Source organism: Elgaria multicarinata, chromosome 1, assembly GCF_023053635.1.
Source record: "Elgaria multicarinata webbii isolate HBS135686 ecotype San Diego chromosome 1, rElgMul1.1.pri, whole genome shotgun sequence".
Classification (NCBI taxonomy): domain Eukaryota; kingdom Metazoa; phylum Chordata; class Lepidosauria; order Squamata; family Anguidae; genus Elgaria; species Elgaria multicarinata.
The window spans coordinates 1,630,955-1,654,988 of record NC_086171.1 but is presented as its reverse complement, the minus strand read 5'-3'; the positions used below and the strand labels follow the sequence as shown (position 1 = coordinate 1,654,988).

At 47.9% G+C, this 24,034-nt stretch overlaps 1 protein-coding gene across 5 annotated transcripts; it reads left to right on the top strand.

Moving 5' to 3' along the window:
• The first annotated feature begins 14,071 nt into the window (after positions 1-14,071).
• Positions 14,072-23,686, top strand: LOC134395831 (uncharacterized). 5 transcript variants are annotated; one of them, XM_063122011.1, is made up of 7 exons: positions 14,072-14,224; positions 15,623-15,751; positions 17,710-17,832; positions 18,460-18,606; positions 20,410-20,559; positions 21,152-21,301; positions 22,366-23,686. In XM_063122011.1, the coding sequence occupies exons 1-7, from the start codon at positions 14,120-14,122 to the stop codon at positions 22,507-22,509; spliced, it is 948 nt and encodes a 315-aa protein (XP_062978081.1). In that variant the 5' UTR covers positions 14,072-14,119; the 3' UTR covers positions 22,510-23,686. The 5 variants fall into 5 exon arrangements, with proteins under 5 accessions (XP_062978081.1, XP_062978101.1, XP_062978092.1 ...); XM_063122001.1 differs by having other exon boundaries at positions 14,074-14,224; positions 18,457-18,606; positions 20,413-20,559; XM_063121993.1 differs by having other exon boundaries at positions 14,074-14,224; positions 18,457-18,606.
• The last annotated feature ends 348 nt before the right edge of the window (positions 23,687-24,034 follow it).

The window sequence follows — 24,034 nt, the reverse complement described above, 5'->3', positions numbered from 1 at the left end:
CATGGCTTCCTTTTCCAAGCATGAAAAAACGTTGCGAACATTTACTTTTATATACTTTCATTTATATCTCACCTTTCTCCCATCCAGGGAGCATGCATGGGCTCCCAGGGCCGCCTCCTGCCGCGGTGCTGAGCGGACCCAGAGAAGGCATCACTGCCCCTGGATGCCTGGATCAGGAGTTTTGTTCTGATCGCGCCGGAACATCCGTCGGATTGAACAAACCTCCCCAAACTGATGCCCTCCGGAAGTGTTTGTAGTCCAACATGGGGCACCAGGTTGAGGAAGGCTGGCTTAGAAGAAACACTTCCATTTACAACAATAACAACAACTACATGGATTTTTTAAAAGTTCTATAACGTTTACTAGCGCTTGGGGTGGTGGACAGAGCAGTCCTCTGCACCCGTTACGTTGGGGTCAGAGATGCAAAGCTGCTACGATGGCAGAATGAATGCTCTTCTTCTTTTGCATCTTATATATAGGGTGATTGGCGTTTGTTTGCCCCCTTTGGGGTTTTCAAAACTGGTTTGTACTTCTGCATATCTCAGGATTAACCCCAGCAGGCTGGTGGTTCCTTCTCGGCTTTATCAGTGAGGTGCTCTGTGCACTGCAGCCCTGTTGGTACTCAACCACTAGTGTGCACTATCAGAGGGAACGGTAAGGTAGAAATAAATAGCCATGTCTGAAACCCAGATCCAGAACAATCAGAGAGGAAGTGTTGGACGGGGTCTAGTTTAAAGAGCTAGAGGACACGGCAGGGAGGGGTAATTGTTCGCTTGGAGGTTCGCTCGGCACCTACATTATATGCTTTTAGACGCCAGGTGAAGTCCTTTTTATTCTCCCAGCATTTTAACAGTCTATAAATAAATTTTAACTTGGTGTTTTAAATTTGTAATTTTGCATTGCTGCTGTTTTTATCTGGTTGAGCTTTTATATTGTATTTTGTACTATGGTTTTAGACTGTTGTTTTATACTTTGAATGTTTTTAATTTTTGTGAACCTCCCAGAGAGCTCCGGCTATTGGGCGGTATAGAAATCTAATAAATAAATAAATAAATAAATAAATAAATAAATAATAAATAAAATTGTTGGCGGGCTGGAGAGAATAAAGGTACAAAACTATTGGAAGGAAACTATGTGGCTGTGCTTATCTCGAATTGGGCAGTATGCCTATGGACACCAATTGCTGGGGAACATGGGTAGGAGAGTGCTGTTCCACCCTTGTCCTGCTTCTGGGTCTCCTGTGGGAAGCTGGTTGGCCACTGTGTGAACAGAGTGCTGGACTAGATGGACCCTTTTCAATTCAGCTGCTAAAGATACAGGAGCCCTGTCCTCCTTTCCATAGGGTCACCTTCATTGCTATGCTGTGCACGCCTTCATTTGCTGGCCTTGGGAACATGGGAAGCAGCCTCATTCTCATTGGCCAGTAGCTCTGCAGGGCCTTGGGCAAAATGTTTCCGAACCCTAACAGCAAACGTTGTGGATTGAACCCGGGGCTCTACTCTGGTGACCATGTGAAAAGGAGGACAGGGCTCCTGTATCTTTAACAGTTGTATTGAAAAGAGAATTTCAGCAGGTTTCATTTGTATGTATGGGGAACCTGTTGAAATTTTCTCTTCATCACAACAGTTAAAGCTGCAGGTGCCCTGCCCTCTTTTAAATCTGGTCACTCTAGCATAGCTCCTGCAGCTTTAACTGTGGTGATGAAGAGGGAATTTCACCAGGTTCCCCATACATACAAATGACACCCGCTGAAATTCCCTTTTCTATGCAACTGTTAAAGATACAGGAGCCCTGTCCTCCTTTTCATATGGTCACCCTAGCTCTACCAATGAGCCACAGCCCCTACCCTATTTGCTGGGAGACCTTCACGTCTTTATTTATTTGCAGGCCTTCATAGCCTATGATGACCCATGTCTTATATCTATATTTATTCTGCCTTTGTGCTTCCAGTATGTGGTAGATAGACAGACAGGTAGATAAGCAGAAAGACAGAGATGTATGTGTATGCAATATAATACAATATATAATATATTGCACACATACACACAATATATTATAAAAGTCATATCTGACTTGTGTACATGTCAGATATGACTTTTATATTCTTACCTGCACTATTGGCTGCCACAACTTGGACCTTCAGGAGCGAAACTGCATTCAAACTTTTGTCCTGTTGGACACAAACAGGCATTTCCAAAGCTAACTGGTCCACTGAGTCCCCCACTACCATCAATTCTGGCTTATCTAGATTGGTACATTTATTCACTCTGATCAATAATTGCAGACGTGTGTTCAGAATGGTCACTGCTTCACTTGGACCTAATGCAAAAGGATAAATTGAGCTGAGATAGAATCAGAGTTGGAAGGGGACTACAAGGCCATCGAGTCCAACCCCCTGCTCAATGCAGGAATCCACCCTAAAGCATCCCTGACAGATGGTTGTCCAGCTGCCTCTTGAAGGCCTCTAGTGTGGGAGAGCCCACAACCTCCCTAGGTAACCGATTCCATTGTCGTACTGCTCTAACAGTCAGAAAGTTTTTCCTGATGTCCAGCCGGAATCTGGCTTCCTTTAACTTGAGCCCGTTATTCCGTGTCCTGCACTCTGGGAGGATCGAGAAGAGATCCTGGCCCTCCTCTGTGGGACAACCTTTCAAGTATTTGAAGAGTGCTATCATGTCTCCCCTCAATCTTCTCTTCTCCAGGCTAAACAGGCCCAGTTCTTTCAGTCTCTCTTCATAGGGCTTTGTTTCCAGACCCCTGATCATCCTGGTTTCCCTCCTCTGAACACGCTCCAGCTTGTCAGCGTCCTTCTTGAACGCATGGTTCAAGATGTCCTCTCCCAGTGAGTCATGTAGATATTAAAAACTTTGGTGATCAAAACTGAGGAACCTCAACTCCCAAAGATCAGCAGGCAACTCCCAGAGATTGGCAGTGCCATGGAGTAGCATGCAGTAGACCCTTCAGTGAGTGCTAAACAATGGCCAGCTAGATTAATCCAGAGTCTGCCACAACTGGTGCTCCATTTGTTGTCACATCAACTTCAATTTCCGCAGTGTCTCTGCAAACCAGTGGTCCATCTTATAGCAAAACAATGGGAGAGGGTACTATACTTCTAACAGGGGACAAGAACAGCTAGACAAGACTGGAAAAGGTTAGATAATGGGGTTAAGGACAAGCCAAGAAAGGTGGATAGCTTCTGGGGCCACAGCTAGACCTAAGGTTTATCCCAGGATTGTCCTGGGGTCAAACCTGTTCATCTAAGTGCCACACAGGGCATCCAGTGCTCAGGCAGGGACGAACCCGGGATGATCCTGGGATAAAACTTCGGTCTAGCTACGGCTTGGATCAGTGGTTGGTGGGGAAGAGAGACAGAGTTGATTGATGTTCTCAGGAACAAATGATACCTTCTGGGTGAGGCCTGTAGGGCTCCAACCAATTTAGATAGACACACCTGAATCAAAGCCATCTGGCAGGCTCCTAAGGACTGCTAATCGTTTATTGAATGGTGGAGCCCAGGGCTTTGCCTTTTCCCAGCAAAGCTCCACCCTTTCAAATTCCTGCAAATTACTGGAAATGAAGAAACAATTTCCAAGGACAGTGGGAGGGACAGAGGGATGCATATCGCTGGTGTCTTCCAGCTTCAGATTCAGAGGACAAAGTCAACCAGCGAACCATGCAGAAGCCGTGGCTGATCTTGGCTGCCATCTTGGCTTTTGTGGCCATTGCCGTGGCCTCAGTAGAGGTAAGCTTTGTGATGCTGAAAGCAGGGATGTGGGAGACATTGGTTTGGTTCACATATTAATGCGCATTGACCAAATATTGCATGTTCAAACCAATGTGAAACTCTGTTAACTTTTGAAATTCGCACTTCACCAAATTTTGCAAGCGAGTTCCCTAATAAAAAAATGTATACAAATATGTATATATATATATATATATATATGGGAATAATTTGGAAAGATTCATTAAATTTGGAAAATGCTTGTAAAAAATTTATACATATATCAGGCAAAATTGCATACAGATACGTATGTACTAGAAGATTTTTTTGTGCCAATTTAAAAAACAAAAGTTTTGAAAGTTCGGGATGAAATCAATTCAAGATTGGGAAAACTGTCAAAGTTTGGGATGAACCGAATTTAAAACTGAAAAAAAGAGAGAGAAACTGAGCACCTAAAATCGACAGATTCATCTAGCCCTATTTGAAAATGGTCTTCAATGGTTGGTTGGAGGGACCAATGCATGCAAAAGGGGTTCGGCAACCAACCCAGGGAAGTCCAGTTCAGAGTGCAGAGAGGAGAGGGGATCAGTCTCGGCCAGAGGCTCCATACTCTGGTTGTGCCACGTCTCCCACAGCCGCTTCAGAGGGCCAGAGGTCTTTGGGCCGCATGACGTAGACGGCTGTTTTTGAGCTTGCCACAGCTCTGCGGCCTCCTTAATGCTGGGGTGGTGATTTTTCTGGAGGTCCTGTTCTATGTCCCACCGCCAAAAGAGGCCTTTTCCCTGGCAGCACCACGGCCAAAGGAGGTGAGAGTAAAACATCTGGATTCCGTGTGGCTGGAGACCCAGGAGAGGGACCACTGCCAGGTCAGGATGGAACAGGGCAGGGGCGTCTGCTTGACCTCTTCAAGGCCCTGAGAAATGGAGCTGGACTTGTTCTCAGATCCGGAGTATTAGGTGGTCTTGGTTGTGGTTCAGCTCCCCACTATTTCGGCATCTGATGAATTCCTCTTGGCTTAACCCCCCCAACCCTTAATAGCAGTGGTGGCTTCGTTGGTGGCTCTGGCTCTTCCATCCGCTATTACTGCACTGCCACAGGAAACCCCCGTGGTGGTGGTGGTAGTAGCAGCAGCAGGTTGAGTAGGGGGACCACATCAAAAGGACGACAGGGCTCCTGTATCTTTAACAGTTGCATAGAAAAGGGAATTTCAGCAGGTGTCATTTGTATATATGCAGTACTTGGTGAAATTCCCTCTTCATCACCACAGTTAAAGCTGCAGGAGCTATACTAAAGTGACCAGACTTATAAGAGGGCAGGGCACCTGCAGCTTTAACTGTGGTGATGAAGAGGAAATTTCATCAGGTTCCCCATATATACAAATGACACCTGCTGAAATTCCTTTTTCAATACAACTGTTAAAGATACAGGAGCCCGGTCCTCCTTTTCGTATGGTCACCCTAAGGTTGAGGCTGCAGCTCCATGATGCCCCATTTCAAATCAAAGTATTCTTGATTTGCTAATTGTGAAAAGCAGCAGGCTGAACCAATCAGACACCGCCTTTGGGGTGTGTGTAGAGCCAATGAGGGCACCAGAGTGGTGAAGGGATGTTCTTCTCACCATTCCGGTGCCCTGATTGGCTATGCTCCTCCCAAAGGCTCTGTTTGATTGGCTCATATTGTTGGTGGTACTCAAGACTGGCAAATAAAACCAGCTTAATTCCAAACGGAAGACTGCAGAGCTGGGCTGAAGCCTCGGCCAGCTGCTTGCCCCCACGGCGGCCCTTTCCTTGGACAGCACCGTGGTAGGAGGAGAAGGGGCTGCCGCCACGGTTGCTGTGGCCTCCACTTCTGCTTGCCTCGGGGGCTTTGGGGGCCCTCCTGGTCCACAGGGCCCTGGACATGAGCCCCAGGGTCCGGCCCTAGCAGCCCCACTACTTCGAAGAGAAGAGGAGTGTCCTGTGGTTCTGGCCACCCTGGCCCAGCCAGCCGTGTGTGTGCGTGTGTGTTGTGACATGACCTATTGCCAGCAAGACAATGTGCGTGTGTGTTGTGACATGACCTATTGCCAGCCTGACTCTTTCCTCTCCCCATGCACAGAGTGATCAACCACTGCAACCAGTTCTGAGCTATTCCCCCTGCTTCCATTACAACCACCGTGGGTGTTTCTCTTTAATTAGTCACAGCGTGGTAAGCATTGGGTGATCAAAGGCTTAGTTTTAGTCATGGAGGTCCTCACCTGCAGCCTGAAGTGGTACAGTCCAGACTCAGGCTGTGGTCACAGGGCAGATGATGTGTCCACATGCGTCCGTGTCCTCTCCAGGATATTCCAAGGCCCTGCTCTGAATTTCCAGCTCCTGTTAACCCAATGACTGGCATTGAGCAGGGGGCTGGACTCGATGGCCTTGTAGGTCCCTTCCAACTCTGCTGTTCTATGATTCTATGACTCCATCACAGGTAAACTTGCTCCCAGCTTCACTTGAAAGTGTCAGGTCCTTAACAAAACCTGATGCCCTCCAGATGTGTTGGACTGCAATTCCCATCATTCCCAGCCCCCTGGACAATTGGGAATAATGGGAGTTGCAGCCCAATGCATCTGGTGGGCTCCAGGGTCGTTAAGACTGTGTTAAGGACCTCCGTTTAAAATTTGATCAGACGAAATTGTATTTATGAGGACACACACACAAAGGGCTCCACCATTACAACCCCCACAAATTCTCGTGCTCATAAAAATGACATCTGTTGAGCAAATAATGTAAAACTTTGCATCTATGATCGACATGATGAAATCTACAATTGTGCACAATTTCAAACCAATCCAGTAAAAGTGGACCCAGGTACAGCAAGTTAAAAAGTGTTGAAAATGGACACGTTTGTACTTCTTACTATAACCTGTCATATATTTCTTTCACGTTTGGGTGGAAACCCTGCAGTTTTAAGACCGGAGTTAAGGATATCTCATGTTGGCTCAACCTCACAAAGCCAGGAAATTAGAAATGAAGGCTGAAGCCTTAACTGACATAACCCGTGATCAGTGAGGATGTGCAAGATCATAATTTGTGCTTGTTTACAACTTACCTTTCATGCACTCACACTTTTCCTTGGTTAGCAAAGATCGTCCACGTGGTCCTGGCCTTGTGTTGCCTTCTGAAGCATCTAGAGGCTAGGTTCTAGACTTACTGCTTGAAGAGGGGGGCCCTCCCACTGTTCCATCATTCCTGCTTGCTACGGATGCCAGCACAAACTGGTATGTATCAACTCACAGGAGGATTCCTCTCGCAGTACAGTAAGGCTTAGATGCTTCATAAGGCAACAAGAACCAGGACAGTGTGGGGCTTCTTTGTTGGTCCCCAAAGACGAATTTGGCAGCATGCTAGTTTGTCTGGAAACGAGGAGATTGGAAGTTGGAGGACACACAGAACGGAACTTTGTATCTGGAAGTGCATACATTTAACATAGAGAACTTGAAGGAAGAAGGTCACTTAATATGGATACTCAAAAACTGCTTTTATCTGCTTTGTCATAAAATCAGGTGAGATTTCCCCCAGTAATCAATCTGATCAGCATTAGTGTGGAACTAGGGGAAAGGATTTGTATGGATTAATGTGACTGAAGATGTCAGAAACCAGGAAGCAGGAAGGGAGTCCCTGAGGAGTGGGCTCAAAACTCCCTGGGGAGATGCATTCACACAAACAAGGGTTAAATATGTGGGCAAATCCAGAGTGACTGAGCGTGCTTTGACAAAAGCTCTTTGCAGAGAGCTACTTTGCAGGTAGAAACAAAGACTGCCTAAGATCATAGAATCATAGAATAGCAGAGTTGGAAGGGGCCCACAAGGTCATCGAGTCCAACCCCCTGCTCAATGCAAGAATCCACCCTAAAGCATCCCTGACAGATGGTTGTCCAGCTGCCTCTTGAAGGCCTCTAATGTGGGAGAGCCCACAACATCCCTAGTTAACTGATTCCATTGTCGTACTGCTCTAACAGTCAGGAAGTTTTTCCTGATGTCCAGCCGGAATCTGCACCACCACTCTCTTACTGTTCCCAAATTTTGTGCAGCACTTAGCTCACAGCAAATGCTGTTGGCCTTGAATAAATGCTACAATGTGTTGGTGGTGTTGACAAATAACCCAGACCCAGGACTTTATTGTGCAAGGAACGTGGGGTCCTGTTATCTTACTGCCGTACAGTGTAAGTATTGGTGGAAGTCATGTGGAGGGTAAATCATTACCTCTTTTCCTACCAACATCTCCCCAACTTCCAGAGTCTGGATGGGTCTGTGTACAAAACTTTAAAGGCATTGTAACCAAGCTTAATGAAGGCTCTATGAAACTGCCAATCCGTTTTTGTTTACAAGTAAGAGCAGCACAGATAGCATAAGAATGTATAGATAAGTATAGGAGGGACAGCAAAGACGGGCTCTTAGCCTTCCTTGAAGATTAGGTCTATGAGCCTAGTTTCGACTTTGCTAAAGAGTGAGATCTATGAGGAATGCTTGTGGTTAAAACACCTTCTTAAGATCAGTAGCCAACTGCAGAGTACAGGATGCTCTGTAGCAGAGAGCTTTGGCTGTTGGGCGGTATAACTATGTAATAAATAAATAAACAAATGAGAAATTGGGGACTTTTGGAGTTTCTCTGGGATAAACAAAGATGTCAGCGGTGACATTAGTAGATGGGAGGTACTTAAATTTGGAGTAAGGGGCTTAGAAGGAGCTACTCCACCTTTTGATCACCAATCAGCAAGCTTAAAACATAATAGTTACTGAGTCTGGAAATAGGCATGGGAACGGGCATCGTGCAGGGGCACAAGACCGAGCGTCCTTGCCCCAGACGCCAGGTTCCACCTTCCTTCAAGATTCCTAGGGTGCCTTTCCAACCCCATAAAAAGGGCCTTTGAGGAAAGAGGTGAAAACATTTGTGTCCTGCCCTATATCATTGGGATCTCAGGGTGGCATACAGATGACATCAATTCAAACAGTATAAAATAATAAATAATGCATACAGCTCAGAACATATCAGTGAAAGCAGCCATGGTTTTAAACAGGTGGTTTGGGAGAAATCACCACTAAACTCTATTTCTCAAAACCTGGGCTTGCCGAGGCCTTCGGGGATTTTGTCAAGAGCACCTGGTCAATTTTTCATGTCTTGTGCGCCTGGAAGGAGCAGGGCATGCTGGGAAGACAATGGCTGCAAACTGGCTCTGACTACAAGAGTTACTTTGATGGATTACGCTCAACCTTCCTCAACCTGGTGTTCTCCAGATGTGATGGCCTACAACACCTCGCAACCCCCCCATATTGAAGGCCAACACATCTGGAGGGCCCCAGGTTGGGGAAGGCGCCCCTTCTGCCCCTTCTTGCGCCACAAGAAAAAAACAGACAAAGTCTGAAATATTTTAAAAACTGGATGTTGCTGCCCTCTCCTGCTGTGTGCAGGAGAAGCAGCGTGATTAGGATGCCCAACTGAATGGCCTCGTGCTCGTTGTTTACTTCCTGTTTTGAAACAGGAAGTAACAGAGCAACGAAGCCAGGAGCGGAGAAGCGACTGTAGGGAGCGTGTTTTCCCACGTGTGGTGGAGGCCTCTGTTGGACTGTTGAGTGAGTCGCCTTCTAACTTTCCCCTCTTTCCTGCAGCCTGAGAAGGTTGATTCGATACAGCTTGCTTTTATGCCGGAGATACCTCCCACAAAACGCACCATCTATAGACTCCTTTCTTCCATTCGGCAACGGTACTCTTCAGAACAGAAGCTTGAAAAATAACTTCACTGCAGAAGAACCTACCTCATAATAACCTTTACCTGCTGCCAATCATCGCACACAATCAGCTACAGCAATTGTACCAATAAAGATTTTAAAAACTGAAATGTGTTTTCTTTTTCCAAACATGAACATTTATTTCTATTTACTTCCACTGATATCCCGGCTTTCTTCCATGGTGGAACTCCAGGCAGCAGGCGTGCGCTTCCAGGACACTCTCCTGCGAGGTGCTGAGCAGACCCAAAGGAGCGTAGCTTCCGCAAGGCGGCTGCCTCAGGAGTTTTGCTCAGGCCGTTGCAGAAGATTGATTGAGTTAGAAGGAACACTTCAATTTAAATTAAGCAAACAGCAACAGCCATTCCCTGGATTTTCAGGTTTCATTGAACAGACTTGGCTTTGCCCAGGTTGGAGTAGCTGTGAGTTTGTTCCAACAAAGCCTCCAAGCAAACCTACACAGCTGGGCACATTGTGCCCATGTTCACCGAGTGACGCCATGCCTCCCGATGCCCCTAGGCATGGCTCCTGACATGGTGTAGCCCTACAGCCCCTGAGGGAGGGGATATCTCCACTCCTCTTACCGTGCAGGGGGAGGAGCAAGTGCATGGCTCTGTCCCTCTGTCTGCCAGTCTCTCCCGGCTTCCAACTCTTTGGGCTTGTTAGAAACACGATTTGAAATGACAATTTTTGGACAAAATGGTGAAAGTTAACACTCTGTTTTATTGGTACAAACTTGCAAGTCTGGATGCCTAAGCCAGGTAGGCACACCCACCAGCTAGAGCAAAACCATTTTATCCTTTAGCCCGGCTGAAGTGGTCCCTCCCCTGTGTACTCATTGGTCAGGTACTCCAGGGGTTACAGCCTATCCCGGTACGCCTAGTAACTCCTCCTCTGTTTACTTCTCTGCTTCTCTCATTAGATAGCCCACCCATCTCTGTTTACTTGTGTCCATATTAGGCTTTTATTACCTATAAGCACCCCCTCTTAATTATGCTCTCCTCCCATTATCCTAACCACAGGTCATAAGTTTTGACAGTTAACAAATGTGTTTTCAGTCCTTGCCCAGTTCATCCAACTCTTCTGACCACAAGTCTGACTACAACTTTCGTGTTATTTTTACTCTCTCAACTGGAAAGTCCCCACACCTGCTGTATTTTCTTGCTTATCGGTTATGCTTCAGTAGCGGTAACATCACCTTGGGCTGACCTTTAATAATGTATCAGCCATTAATTATATCTTTTTATAGCATTTCTAATCAGCTATTAATTATATGCTCTTCCTTATGCCAAGCATTGCAATATTGAAAAAGTAACATATTCATCCATTTCTCACAAGCTCCATCACACATGCATGGGAAAACACGCTCCCTACCATGGCTTCTCCGCTCCTGGTTTCGTTGCTCAGTTACTTCCTGTTTCAAAAGAGGGAATACCCAACAAGCACGAGGCCCATTCAGTCAGGCGTTCTAATCATGCTGCTTCTCTTGCACACAGTAGGAGAGGGCAGCAACATCCGGTTTTAAAAATATTTCGGACTTTCTCTGTTTTTTCTTGTGGAGCAAGAAAGGCCAAAAAGGGCGGAAGGCACGCGGGAGGCAAACGCCGTCATGGGAGGGGCCTGTGAAAAATCTGTGAGCGCCCAGTAATGAGCGTGCAATAAAACGCTTGGTGGATGGAGCCCTTTATCAACAGCAAAATGGTGCACTGGCTAAGGAAGCCTGCCACCTAGTGACTGAAGGTAATACTGTAGGTTTCAAATATGTGGACATGTTAAGAGCGTTATCACATCAGCGTTATACTGTGCAATCACTGCGAATTGCATGCAAAGGACTCAGAAGTTTTCCAGCTTATAATCTGCTCTTATTGTGAAGTACTCCCAGGCATCCTGCTTTAATTGTGCTTCAAAGCCAAAAGATGTGCAATGTTTTGCTACTAGTTTCCGAGCGTGTTTTCCGAGTGGCCACTGGGGCGCAGGAGCAGGATTTGATATGAATTAACCAAATGCTTACATCTGCGTAAGCTTTAAAGATAAAGACTTCAAAATTGGCACAGTAATAGATACTAAGGAGAGCTTTAAGCACACCAAATTTGAATCAGATTGGGTCATCCGTTGATTTTTTATGATTTTTTTTTTTACATTTCCCCCCTTAAACCCACTTCCTGGTATGCAAAGGATCGCTGCCGCCCGGTAGCATCAACAGCAGCAATGCCGACAGCTTAGCACTGTAGGAGATAATTCGAGGGAAACAGGTACGTGGGATGAAGCTATAAAACCAATTAATGCATTTTAAAAACGATAACCCTGAGGTACAGACCCCTTATTATGCATACCAAGTTTCAGGGGTCTAGGTTTCACAGTCTTGGAGCTATAGAGCAGATGTTGATGATGGATCTAGTGGCTGGGTTTCTATGCACAGCTGTCTTGCACACTAATTATGCTGGGGGTGGGGCAGACTTGTGTCTCTGCAGGAGGTCTAGGAGAAAATGGATTACTTGACCTTAGCTTTGCGTGATTGCTCTCAGTCCCATTCCTGTGCTACAAGATGGAGTCAGTACTGCTCACGGACAGGAGAGCTGCTTTGTCATGTGATCGTGCAAAATTAATCATATCACAGCTGCAGTTTGCACAAATTAAGACATTACAGCCAAAATTAGCATAATTGGAGATTTTTTAAAATAAATCTGAGAACGTTGCTGTTTCCCGGGGAGGGATGCCCGCAGCTTGACTGGCTAATGCCACCTGAGCCAGGGGTTCTTGGGAAATCTGGTGAGCCCCACAAGGGCTGGAATTCTCCACCACGGCCATCCCTAGTCCAGGGCTGTTTTAAAATTCCTCTGCCAAGGTGCTGGTTTTAACCTATAAAGCCTTACACGGCTTGGGACCACAATACCTGACGGAACGCCTCTCCCGACATGAACCTACCCATACACTACACTCAACATCTAAGGTCCTAGAGTATAGTGTCCAGTTCTGGGCTCCACAATTCAAGGAGGACGCAGACAAGCTGGAGCGTGTTCAGAGGAGGGCAACCGGGATGATCAGGGATCTGGAAACAAAGCCCTATGAAGAGAGACTGAAAGAACTGGGCATGTTTAGCCTGGAGAAGAGAAGGTTGAGGGGAGACACGATAGCACTCTTCAAAGACTTAAAAGGTTGTCACACAGAGGAGGGCCAGGATCTCTTCTCGATCCTCCCAGAGTGCAGGACACGGAATAATGGGCTCAAGTTAAAGGAAGCCAGATTCCAGCTGGACATCAGGAAAAACTTCCTGACTGTTAGAGTAGTACGACAATGAAATCAGTTACCTAGGGAGGTTGTGGGCTCTCCCACACTAGAGGCCTTCAAGAGGCAGCTGGACAGCCCTCTGTCAGGGATGCTTTAGGGTGGATTCCTGCACTGAGCAGGGGGTTGGACTCGATGGACTTCATAGAATCATAGAATAGCAGAGTTGGAAGGGGCCTACAAGGCCATTGAGTCCAACCCGCTCCTCATTTTGTGTATTTGTTTTTAATGTTTACTGCTTTAATCTTTGCAAACTGCCCAGAGAACTATGGCTTTGGAGTGGTATGTAAATGTAATAAATGTAATAAATAAAAGAAATAAACAAATTCAGCTCAGAGCCTGAAATTATCTAGCTGCACCACTGCCTTGTATAATCAGGAGGAGAAAAACTGGGAAGCAAAAACCAGGGAAGCCCCTGCTGTGGTTCGTGCATGTGTGAATCCTCATCTCCACAAAGAAAGCCACCTTGGAAGAGGGGTGACATTTCAAGGCGAGTGTAGCCGCATGTTCAAAATCCTTGTGGGTTCCCCCCACCCCATGGGATTCAAACGTTTGTGTTCACATGCATCATTTGGCTTGACTACTGCTGCTTATTCTGTTTCAGGATGATGGGAGTTGCAGTCCAACACATCTGGAGAGCAGTGGCTTGGGGAAGGCTGCTCTTTCGCAAATACTGTCTCTCCCCTGTGATCCTTTCTTTACCACGCAATACATGGGAGTTCCCTGCCAAGGCCCAGTGGAGTAAGAACCTGGTTTGCTTTTCTCCAAATCCCATCCTGACTAAGGTGACCCCATGGGAAGGAGGACCGGGCTCCTGTATCTTTAACAGTTGCACAGAAAAGGGAATTTCAGCAGCTATCGTTTGTATATATGCAGAACCTGGTGAAATCCCCTCTTCATTGCAACCGTTAAAGCTGCAGCAGCCCTGCCCTCTTAACCAGATACAAAAGAGATCAGGGTTCCTGCAGCTTTAATGGTTGTGATGAAGAGGGGATTTCACCAGGTGCTGCATATATACAAACGACACCTGCTGACATTGCCTTTTCTATGCAACTGTCAAAGATACAGGAGCCCTGTTCTCCTTTCCATAGGGTCACCCTAATCCTGACCAGCTGCTCCTATCCCACCTGGCCCGGTCACCTCTTGCTCCTCTGGCCAAGTTTTTCCACCCTTCCCCCTCACTGGAGTCACATCTTTGCATCTAATGGAAAAATCCCCTCGCTCCTTTTGTCCCAGAGCTGGTCCGGAACATTTGCTAATGTTTAACGACCGGTGTGGACTCCTCCCAGGATGGGGGCATGATACAGCAAGAGAAGGTTGGGCCAAAGATCTTAGAGGCAGAACCTCCTTGTGGGACCCTCAGAGATGGGGTCCTGGCTGCTGTGGGGCTTGGCTGCCGCCTTCGCCGTTGCTGCTTTCACTGATTTGGGACAAGGGGCAGAATCCGGAGATGCTACTGGGGAGGCCGAGGTTGGTACGGTGCAGGGGGGCAGAATGGGCTGTTGCTGGGGCGGGGGGGGGGGAGCTCAATGGAACACCTTCCTTATCCCACGGCTTGTGAACAGGCCTGATGTCAGTTCTGGGTGAGAAAACCTGGATTGATCTCCCAAAGTTTTAGCACAGGGGGACGGTTTGGGATGAATGAGCTTCTGCAGTAACTTTGAGAGGTGAGAATTTGTGACCAAAGAAGTATGGACACAATTTTATGATAAAATTTAGTAGACACCACATTTTGAAATCAAAATTTCATAATTGACGGGGTTGTGTGGAACGCTTGAGGTCTATGGGAAACTGGTACCGTATTTCTTCGATTGTAAGACGCCATCGATTGTAAGACGCACACTAATTTCAGTACCACCAACAGGAAAAAAAACACCCTAAGACACACCTGCGATTCAAAGACGCACCCCATTTTTAGAGAAGTTTATATGGGGGGGGGGTTAAGTGTGTCTTAGAATCGAAGAAATAGGGTATATCCTGAGTCTGAGCTTTGGCCCATGTACCCCAGTGTTGGTGACACTGACTGGCAGCAGCGGCTCTCCAGGGGTCCAGGGAGGATTCTTTCCTGGCCCCACCTGGGGATCGAACCCTGGGCCTCCTGCATGCCAAGCAAGGGCTTCCACATCAGAGCTCTCTCTTCGGTCTGCAACACGCGTGCTCTTACAGCTCAGTCCCCTACCTGTCTACTCAGAAGAAAGTCCCATTGAATTCAATGGGCCTTACTCTCAGGTAAGTGCATGTAGGATCACAGCCTTAGGCTACAATCTCATATTTACTTACCTGGATGTAAATCCCATTGAACTCACTGATCTTACTTAGGAATGTTGGAAAATTTTATTTATTTATTGCATTTTTATACCACCCAATAGCGGAAGCTCTCTGGTTGGTTTACAAAACATAAGAAGCTGCCTCGTATTCACTGGTCCATCTAGCCCAGTATTGTTAACTCTGGTTGGCAGTGGATCTCCAGGATTGGGGGGCAGGAATTTTTCCATCCCTACCTGGGGATCAAACCTGGGACCTTTTGCATGCAAAGCAGATTCTCCACCACTGAGCCACAGCTCTGAGGTCCCAGATCTTGTCAGCTATTTGCTTAGCTATTGTTCAGTGTTGGAAGGTATTTGTAGGGCCTGGGTGGGGTGAATTGATAAGTCATGGAATCATGGTATCATAGAATAGTAGAGTTGGAAGGGGCCTATAAGGCCATCAAGTCCAACCCCCCGCTCAGTGCAGGGATCCACCCTAAAGTGGATCCCTCATAGTGAACTTGTCCAGTCTTCACCCCACGGAAAAGATAGGAATCTGATCGAAGGCATAATAATAATCAGGGTCCTCTAACAGCACTGCCGTTACCTGTTGACCTGACAGGGTGAGCCCAGCAAGGGGGGCTTGGGAATTCTTCGGCTTCCCCGGACGACCCGGTACCAGAGACACAAACCAATGATTTACCGCACCGGCAGCCTTTCCGTCCTGAGCAGAGGCCTGATGAAGAACCTGGTGAGTGTCTGGGCAGCTGTGTGATATTCAAACTTGCACAAGAGCACTTGTGTAGCGTAGTGGCTAAAGCGTCAGACTGGGAATCGGGAGATCTGGGTTCTAGTCCCCACTCGGCCATGTAAAACCCGCTGGGTGACTTTGGGCCAGTCACAGACTCTCAGCCCAGCCTATCTCACAGGGTTGTTGTTGTGAGGATAAAATGGAGTGGAGGAGGAGGGTTATGTACGACGCCTTGGGTTTCTTGGAGGAAAAAAGGCGGGATGTAAATGCAATAAATAATAAATAAAATAAATAAGTTATAAACATTTCAATTCCTGAGCCTTTAGCACTGACCCTGGGATGTGGCCACCACTGCCCACGCTCTGACAAACAGGTTCCATCCCCACCCCCAGTCATTGTACTTTGGATTCCTGAGGGCTTATCTGTCTCTCTGGATATCTCACTTTGCCTGGGTAATCTCTTGTGTTTTTAAAGTCCCCTTTAATCCGTTGTGCAGAACAAAGGGGTGGGCAGATGACCCAAAGAACTCTCTGCCTGCGATTGCCCTCAGTCAATGCAGGTGGAGCCCAATAACCATCTCTTATATTGCACACAGACTGCAGGGCAAAAATCTGTGTCTATATACAGTCTGAGCCGTTCAAAGGCGATGCAAGGAGAGCGTCTGGCTGGCAGAGAGCTCCCAGATTTTCATTCCTCAGCTGACTTGTCCACCCACCCCACCCTCAGCTCTGCTCTGTACACCGACAGCTCCCTGGCCGGACCACCCCGCGGGACCCAAGCATGGGTAGGGGAACAGTGAGGCCCACTTTACTCCCCTGAACCCTGGCAGCTCATGGACATGAATTTTTTTAAAAAATGGGGCTTAAGGCACAGACCCATGCTTGTTTAGCCTGGAAAAGGGCTGCAACTCCCAGCAATGCACGCCCCCAACATCCACGGCCTCCTTTCATGTCTTCTTCAAAAGGATGGAGGGGATTTCTGAACGTAGCTAGTATCTGAAACGCTTTATTCATACCACCTGTGATTAACATGCACGCATACTTTGATGCAGGGGTGGGTAGGGTAGCTGTATGAAAAGGAGGACCAGCCTCCTGTATCTTTTAACAGTTGCACAGAAAAGGGGATTTTAGCAGGTGTCATTGTGATGCATGCAGCACCAGGTGAAATCCCTTCTTCATCACAACAGATAAAGCTGCAGGAGCTATACCAGAGCAACCAGAAACAAAACAGGGCAGGGCTCCAGCAGCTTTAACTGTGGTGATGAAGAGGGAATTTCACCAGATTCTCCATATATAAAAATGACACCTGCTGAAATTCTCTTTTCTACACAACTGTCCAAGATACAGGAGCCCTGTCCTCCTTTTCATAGGGTCATCCTAGGGGTGGGGAACCTCAGCCCCGATGGGCTAATCTGCCCTCCAGGGTTCCCCAGATGTACGGGCCCCAATCCGTTCCCTCAACCACCAAATCATTTGGTGGTTTCCCAGGTTTTATGCAGATTCTGTTTCCCTGTCTAAAAGATTGAAATGCCCCCTCCTCCTACGGTTTAGCCACTGGCAGCAAGAGCGTTATGCTGAACTATGCTGGCATTTATTTATTTATTTATTTATTTATTTATTTATTTATTTATTGTAGCCCTGCCCCTTTTGCCTTTGGCCCTGCCCTCTTTACTTTTGACTCTGCCTACCTCTGGAATGCCCCCTCCCAACAAGAGTTTCTTTGAAATTGAATTGGTCCCACAGCTGTTCTAATGGCATGTCTGGCTAAAAATGCAAATCAGGCATCCAGAAACAGAAGGGGTTTTTTTAACAAAAGGGGGATTCAAAGACACAAAGGTCACCCATCAACCCTCTAGGTTTTCAGAGCAGACAAGGGATGGGGGAGCAGCCTCCCCTCCCCGAGGACTGATGGCTGTGCAAGGATGGACCCAATCAGACCCCTTTCGTTGTTCTGCGTAGAGCGCGCTGCAAGACGAAAGTGAAGAAGACATCCCCCATCATGAGAGGGAGGACAGATCCATCGGAGATCATTGCCAGGGATGCTGTGGGACGCCTTTCCCCAATCACACAGGAAGCCGGGAGGTAAGAGGTGGACGCATTGCCCTTTCTGGACTCTGGCACCATTTGGGAGATGGAAATACGGTCCCATGCCCAGGATACCATTTTAGGCTCAGGATCAACCCCCTACAGGCGAACCTTTCCCCTCGCCCCCCATGTCCACCCCTCCTTAATGTCCACTTCTTTTTCCCGCTGGCTGGCTTTTTAATTTACATTCATGAGGCAGATACTAACAGTTTAAGAAGAAGAAAAAAGTCAGTAAAACCAGGAGACCCAATTTTTGAGACGTATTGAATTGTATTGTATTGAACAGTATAGTAGATAACCTTTGCCAGCCTTCCTCATCCTCATCCTTTCCAGATGTGTTGGACCAGCAATTTACACAGGAACACAGCTCCTTCCATTCACTGTCACACCAATCCGGAAAGTCTTACAGCAGAAGGCAGCTACGGCCAGGAGTTCTAATCTAATCTCTCTTTATTTTCCTTTCTGAAAACAGCAGCCCTGTAAAACCAGGACATCCAATATATGAGATGTATTGAACTGTATTGTATATAACTTTCGCCAGCCTTCCTCATCCTGATCCTCTCCAGATGTGTTGGGCCAGTTCTAATCTAATTGCTCTTTATTTTCCTTTCTGAAAAAAAGCAGCCCTCTAAAGGCGACTCAGGGCACCTGGGCCACACCACTACAGCAGAGCCGCCACGGATAAATGTGACGAAGAGACCTCACTATCCTGGCATTTACACACCCATAAGAAAGTTGGAGCTGCCTTACAGACCTGTTGGAGAAGGGCAGGTGGGAACTGTTCATGGAGCACCAGGGCAGCCGAGCAAGGGATCTCCGTACCAGGGCATGTGGAAGAAAGGCTTTGAGGTGTGGGCTGTCCATGCAAGCGGGTAGACGGAGTGACCCAATCCTGTGATCTGCTACTTCCTCCTCTCATGGAGCTGCCCACATGCCATTACAGCCAGTGCTGGTCCCAGGGTTTGGAGGCCCCTTGGGCAAGACACCCTCAATCGGTCGCCTCAATAGGTCCAGCTGCTCCTCCTCCTTCTCGCCACCATCATTGACTGGACCAGAGGCAGGGGAACAAGCAGGAACTGCTTTTCTAATTAGGGTCATAGAATCATAGAATCGCAGAGTTGGAAGGGGCCTACAAGGCCATCGAGTCCAACCCCCTGCTCAAGGCAGGAATCCACCTTTAAAGCATCACTGACAGAGGGTTGTCCAGCTGCCTCTTGAAGGCCTCTAGTGTGGGAGAGCCCACAACCTCCCTAGGTCACTGGTTCCATTGTCACACTGCTCCTAACAGTCAGGAAGTTTTTCCTGACGTCCAGCCGGAATCTGGCTTCCTGTCACTTGAGCCCGTTATTCCGTGTCCTGCACTCTGGGAGGATCGAGAAGAGATCCTGGCCCTCCTCTGTGTGACAACCTTTTAAGTCTTTGAAGAGTGCTCTCATGTCTCCCCTCACTTGCCTTGGGACCTTACTTATCATAGTTCTGAGTTTATTAAAATCAGCTTTCCTAAAATCCAGAGTACATGTACAGCTACACTCAGCTTTTGTCTCCTTTATAATCAAGAATGACGTGGTCACTTTCCCCCAGAGTTCCCATAACTGCCACTTTATCCACTAAGTCATCCCTGTTGGTCAATATCAAGTCAAGGATTGCCGATCCTCTAGTTCCTTCCTCTGCTTTCTGTAGAAGAAAGTTATCACCCACACATGTCAAGAATTTCTTGGAAGGACCACTTTTGGCAGTATTTGTCTCCCAGCAGATATCGGGGTAATTGAAGTCCCCCATCACTACTACATCAGACTTCCTTGAAACACTGGCAATTTGTTTCTCAAAAGTTTCGTCCTCGTCTTCTCCTTCATTGGGTGGTTGGTAGTAGACTCCGATTATCACGTTCTTTTTATTCCTTGCCCCATTTATTTTAATCCAAAATTAAAATTACCTTCTCAGAGCCATGGCCACCAGGTACTCTTCCTCCTCCTCCTCATCTTCCTCATCATGGCTCCCACTTGCTTTTTTGGCACGCAGAGAGCCAGGGAGCCTTCTCGGCCATCTTACTGGTGACCATGGGATGGAGAATGTGGATAGGGAGACATTTTTCTCCCTCTTTCAAAATACTAGAACCCAAAGGGGTCATATCCGACATCCTGTTTTTTGGGTCCCTGGTCGACAGATGGTTGGCCACCGTGTGAACAGAGTGCTGGACTAGATGGACCCTTGGTCTGATCCAGCATGTATTGAACTGATGTATTGTATTGCATTGAACTGTATTGTATATAACTTTCGCCAGCCTTCTTCATCCTGATCCTCTCCAGAGGTGTGTTGGACCAGTGATTTACACATTCACTGTCACACCAGTCCGGAAAGTCTTAAAGCAAAAGGCAGCTATGGCCATGAGTTCTAATCTAATCTCTCTTTATTTTCCTTTCTGAAAAAAGCAGCCCTGTAAAACCAGATCCAATTTATGAGATGTATTGAACTGTATTGTATATAACTTTCGCCAGCCTTCCTCATCCTGATCCTCTCCAGATGTGTTGGGCCAGTTCTAATCTAATCGCTCTTTATTTTCCTTTCTGAAAAAAGCAGCCCTCTAAAGGCGACTCAGGGCAGCTGGGCCACACCACTGCAGCAGAACTGCCACGGATAAATGCGACGAAGAGACCTCACTATCCCGGCATTTACACACCCATGAGAAAGTTGGAGCCGCCGTACAGACCTGTTGGAGAAGGGCAGGTGGGAACTGTTCATGGAGCACCAGGGCAGCCGAGCAAGGGATCTCCATACCAGGGCATCTGGAAGAAAGGCTTTGAGATGTGGGCTGTCCCTGCAAGCGGGTAGACGGAGTGACCCAATCCTGTGATCTGCTACTTCCTCCTCTCATGGAGCTGCCCACATGCCATTACAGCCAGTGCTGGTCCCAGGTTTTGGAGGCCCCTCGGGCAAGACACCCTCAATGGGTCGCCTCAGTAGGTCCAGCTGCTGCTCCTCCTTCTCACCACCAGCATTGACTGGACCAGAGGCAGGGGAACAAGCAGGCTGCAAAGCCCAGGCTGAGTGGGCCCGTGCTGGGTGTGGCCACCCACGATGCTGGCCTGGCTACAGCACAGCTGCTATTGCGGACTATTCTGCACTGCGCAAAACCACCCACAACTAGGCAAGGGGCAATTAGGGTCCTCTAAAAAAGCCAGTGGTTGGGCTGCCCCTCCTCGCTCGAGCACCTCCCTAAAACACAAGTTAGAAAATGGCAGAAAGTTATGGAGCACGGTGGAGTCCAAAGAGGGCTCTTTAAACGGCGGTCTTACAACAGATTCCTGCTCTCTTTCAGGCTGGATCCAATTCTGGAACAAAGGGGATGGGCCACCAGGACGCCCACGCCAGCCAGGACCGCTGCCGAGGCTGCTGTGGGGCGAATACCGGAGCTGGTGCCGAACTGCCAGGAAGGCGGGAGGAAGGAAATGCGTCCCAAGGCTTTGGGGTGAGGAAGCGCAGGCATCGGGGCGGGGAGCGGGGAGGCTACCTCTTCACATATGTTAACCACCGTCCCACACTCTTGTGTGGTTGAAATGTGGTAAAAGAGTTGACTGCTTCTCCTTTCCACTTGAGTGTACGAGTGCGAATTTCCCATCCATTTCAACGGGGCCGGCGTGGGAGAATGTTATGGTGAATTGCTCCCACGGTGAGGCTCATCCATTGCACTCCGGACGTGCTGACCCCTGCGATTTCCCCAAATACGGGAAACTCGACTGCACAATTCGCTCCAATGGGTTATGTTCACCCACTTCCTTCTCTGGCATCTTACTGGTGACCATGGGATGGAGAATGTGGATAGGGAGACATTTTCCTCCCAGTTTCAAAATACTAGAACCCAACGGGGTCCTATCCCATGAAGCTGATGGGTGGGAGATTCAGGACAGATCAAAGGAAGGACTTCTTCACACAGCGCAGATTTAAATTATGGAATTCATTACAACAAGATGTGGTGAGGGCCACCAATTTGGATGGCTTTAAACGGGGGGGTTGGATAGATTCCTGGAGGTGAAGGCTATCCATGGCTACTAGCCCTGATGGCTTTATCCCACCTCCAGTATCAGAGGCAGTAAGCCTGTGTGCACCAGTTGCTGGGGAACATGGGTGGGAGGGGGCTGTTGCACTATGTCCTGCTTGTGGGTCCCTGTGTGAGCAGAGTGCTGGACTAGATGGACCCTGGGTCTGATCCAGCCCCAGGGCTCTTTTTATGTTCTTAAAGTCTTCCATGTCACCTTCAACCTGTCTCCTTTGTCTCCCGTACCCACAATATCGAACAGACGTACCCACGTACTCGTACATGTAGTCATCATTAAGTGATAAATAGGAGGGAGTATTCTCTGAAGTAGAATTTGCGGTTGTGAGCCTCTTTCTATGTGGAAGAAGCTAGTCAGGCTGGGAGTGCGACCTTCAGCGGAGGACAGCCAGAGCAGGATGGAAGGCCAGCAAAGAGGTGAAGGCTCCTTGGTAGGTGACCAGATCTTCTGACTCACTCACTCCTGTCTCTTGGTACAGGGCAGTCTGAGCAAGGGGGTCTGGAGGCCTGTCTCGGACAGCAGCAAGGTCCCTGGCAAACAGCCTTCCCAGAGCGGAGGCAACGGCAGGTTCCCTTTCTCCAGAGGGGCTGTTGACCCGTCGCAACATCGTAGAGGCCAATGAGCCGCAAAAGGCCAAAGGAATGGCTGCCACCGAGGGCAAGAAGATGTAGGAAACGACATTGCCAAGCAAAACTGAAGAAGGTCCATGGCTGGAAACTAAGAGGAAGCCCTGAAGGATCTGAGCAATATTATATTCGTGGACGATTTACTCCTATTATCTCTGGGTTCTTTTCCGCAGAGGAAGAAAGAAAAGGGTTGAAATAGCAGCAGAGGATTGAACAGGACTTATGCAAGTGGTGCTGTTGTGTGTTGTGGGGAGGGGAGGGGAGGGGAGCCTCCTCCTCCTCCTCCTCCTCTGGACTGGGGCCAGATCTACACTAGGCAGGATACAGTGCTTTGAAAACGGTATATGGAGCGTGTCCTGGGCCCATATAGTTGTCAATACCAATTTAGACCATTATAAAGCAGTTGTGTAGATCCTGCCCAGTTCCCATGCATGGCAGTGAGGTTTGCACAGGAGGAGAGGACACCGTGTAGCTGGCCCAGGCAAACTTAAAATGCCACCACTGGGGAGTCAATTTCAGGGTCTTTTACATCTACCATGCAAATCTCCGCATTGCCAGTGGGTTAGCAGTAAATTTCCAAGTCTGGGTGCTTATCATGACAGTGGCCATAGCCATGCGCCCAAGGAGAGTGCAAATGTCCAGGCAGATGTATTGGCCCATATCTATTAAAAAAACAATGCTCAGTTCTAGCAGATTGCATCTCCATCAGGAGCAGGGCGTTTGCAAAGCGAATGGCTCTTAGTTGCCCATTCAGGCCACACCAGTCCAAAATACTTCGCATGCATGGCAAGAGCGATAGCGCTGTTGCTAGGAAAAATCATTTTTGCCACAGCCGCTATGAGGCTTGCAGCTAAGCTCAGAGGGAGCAGGGAATGGCTGGTGTGACCATCGTCGCTGCTACCCAAAGCTCCCAATGCTTCATCCCTGTGAGCCCGGATTCCACTACGCCACTGCCCGTTGCATAAGAACATCAGAGACTCCAATCCAACGTTGCATCATCAAAAACACCTGTAAATAAAAGTCAGGCCAAGGGTAAAAATCAGAGCAACAGCAAGCACCTCTTTTCTTTCAAACCTTTGTTAGCATTTGCAAATTGCTATCTGGGAGCCTCCTGGGATGGTGTACAATTTGTAAAAACAATACTGTTGCCGCAAAATAAATTTTTAAAAACGACACGATTTATGCGTTTGTACTGAGTCAGAAATCTGCCCCCCTCCCCTCCCCTCCCCTCCCCATGGCGCGGAAAGAACTGAGCCTGCTGGCCTCCAAGGTCAGGAAAGCGACCGGAAGAGGCCAGGATGCAAGCTCTCCTTCCCTCCCCTTTCAAAATGCCTTTGCACCTGCTAAAAGTCCCTTGTCTATGCAACTGTTAGATACAACTTTCCATAGGGTCACCCTATTAACGCGCATCAGCCTGGAAGACAAGAGAAAGCTGGAGGAGCCACTGAGAAGGTGGTGTGTGTGTGTGTGTGTGTGTGTGTGTGTGTGTGTGTGTGTGTAGAGACCACAGGTAACCCATCC

Bases quoted from the DNA above. Each gene is read 5' to 3' on its own strand.
- LOC134395831 (XM_063121993.1), top strand. From the start codon at position 14,120: ATGGGGTCCTGGCTGCTGTGGGGCTTGGCTGCCGCCTTCGCCGTTGCT. The intron at 17,833-18,456 runs GTAAGAGGTGGA...TCTGAAAAAAAG, and splicing joins ATCACACAGGAAGCCGGGAG to CAGCCCTCTAAAGGCGACTC. The intron at 18,607-20,409 runs GTGGGAACTGTT...TTCTGAAAAAAG, and splicing joins GACCTGTTGGAGAAGGGCAG to CAGCCCTCTAAAGGCGACTC.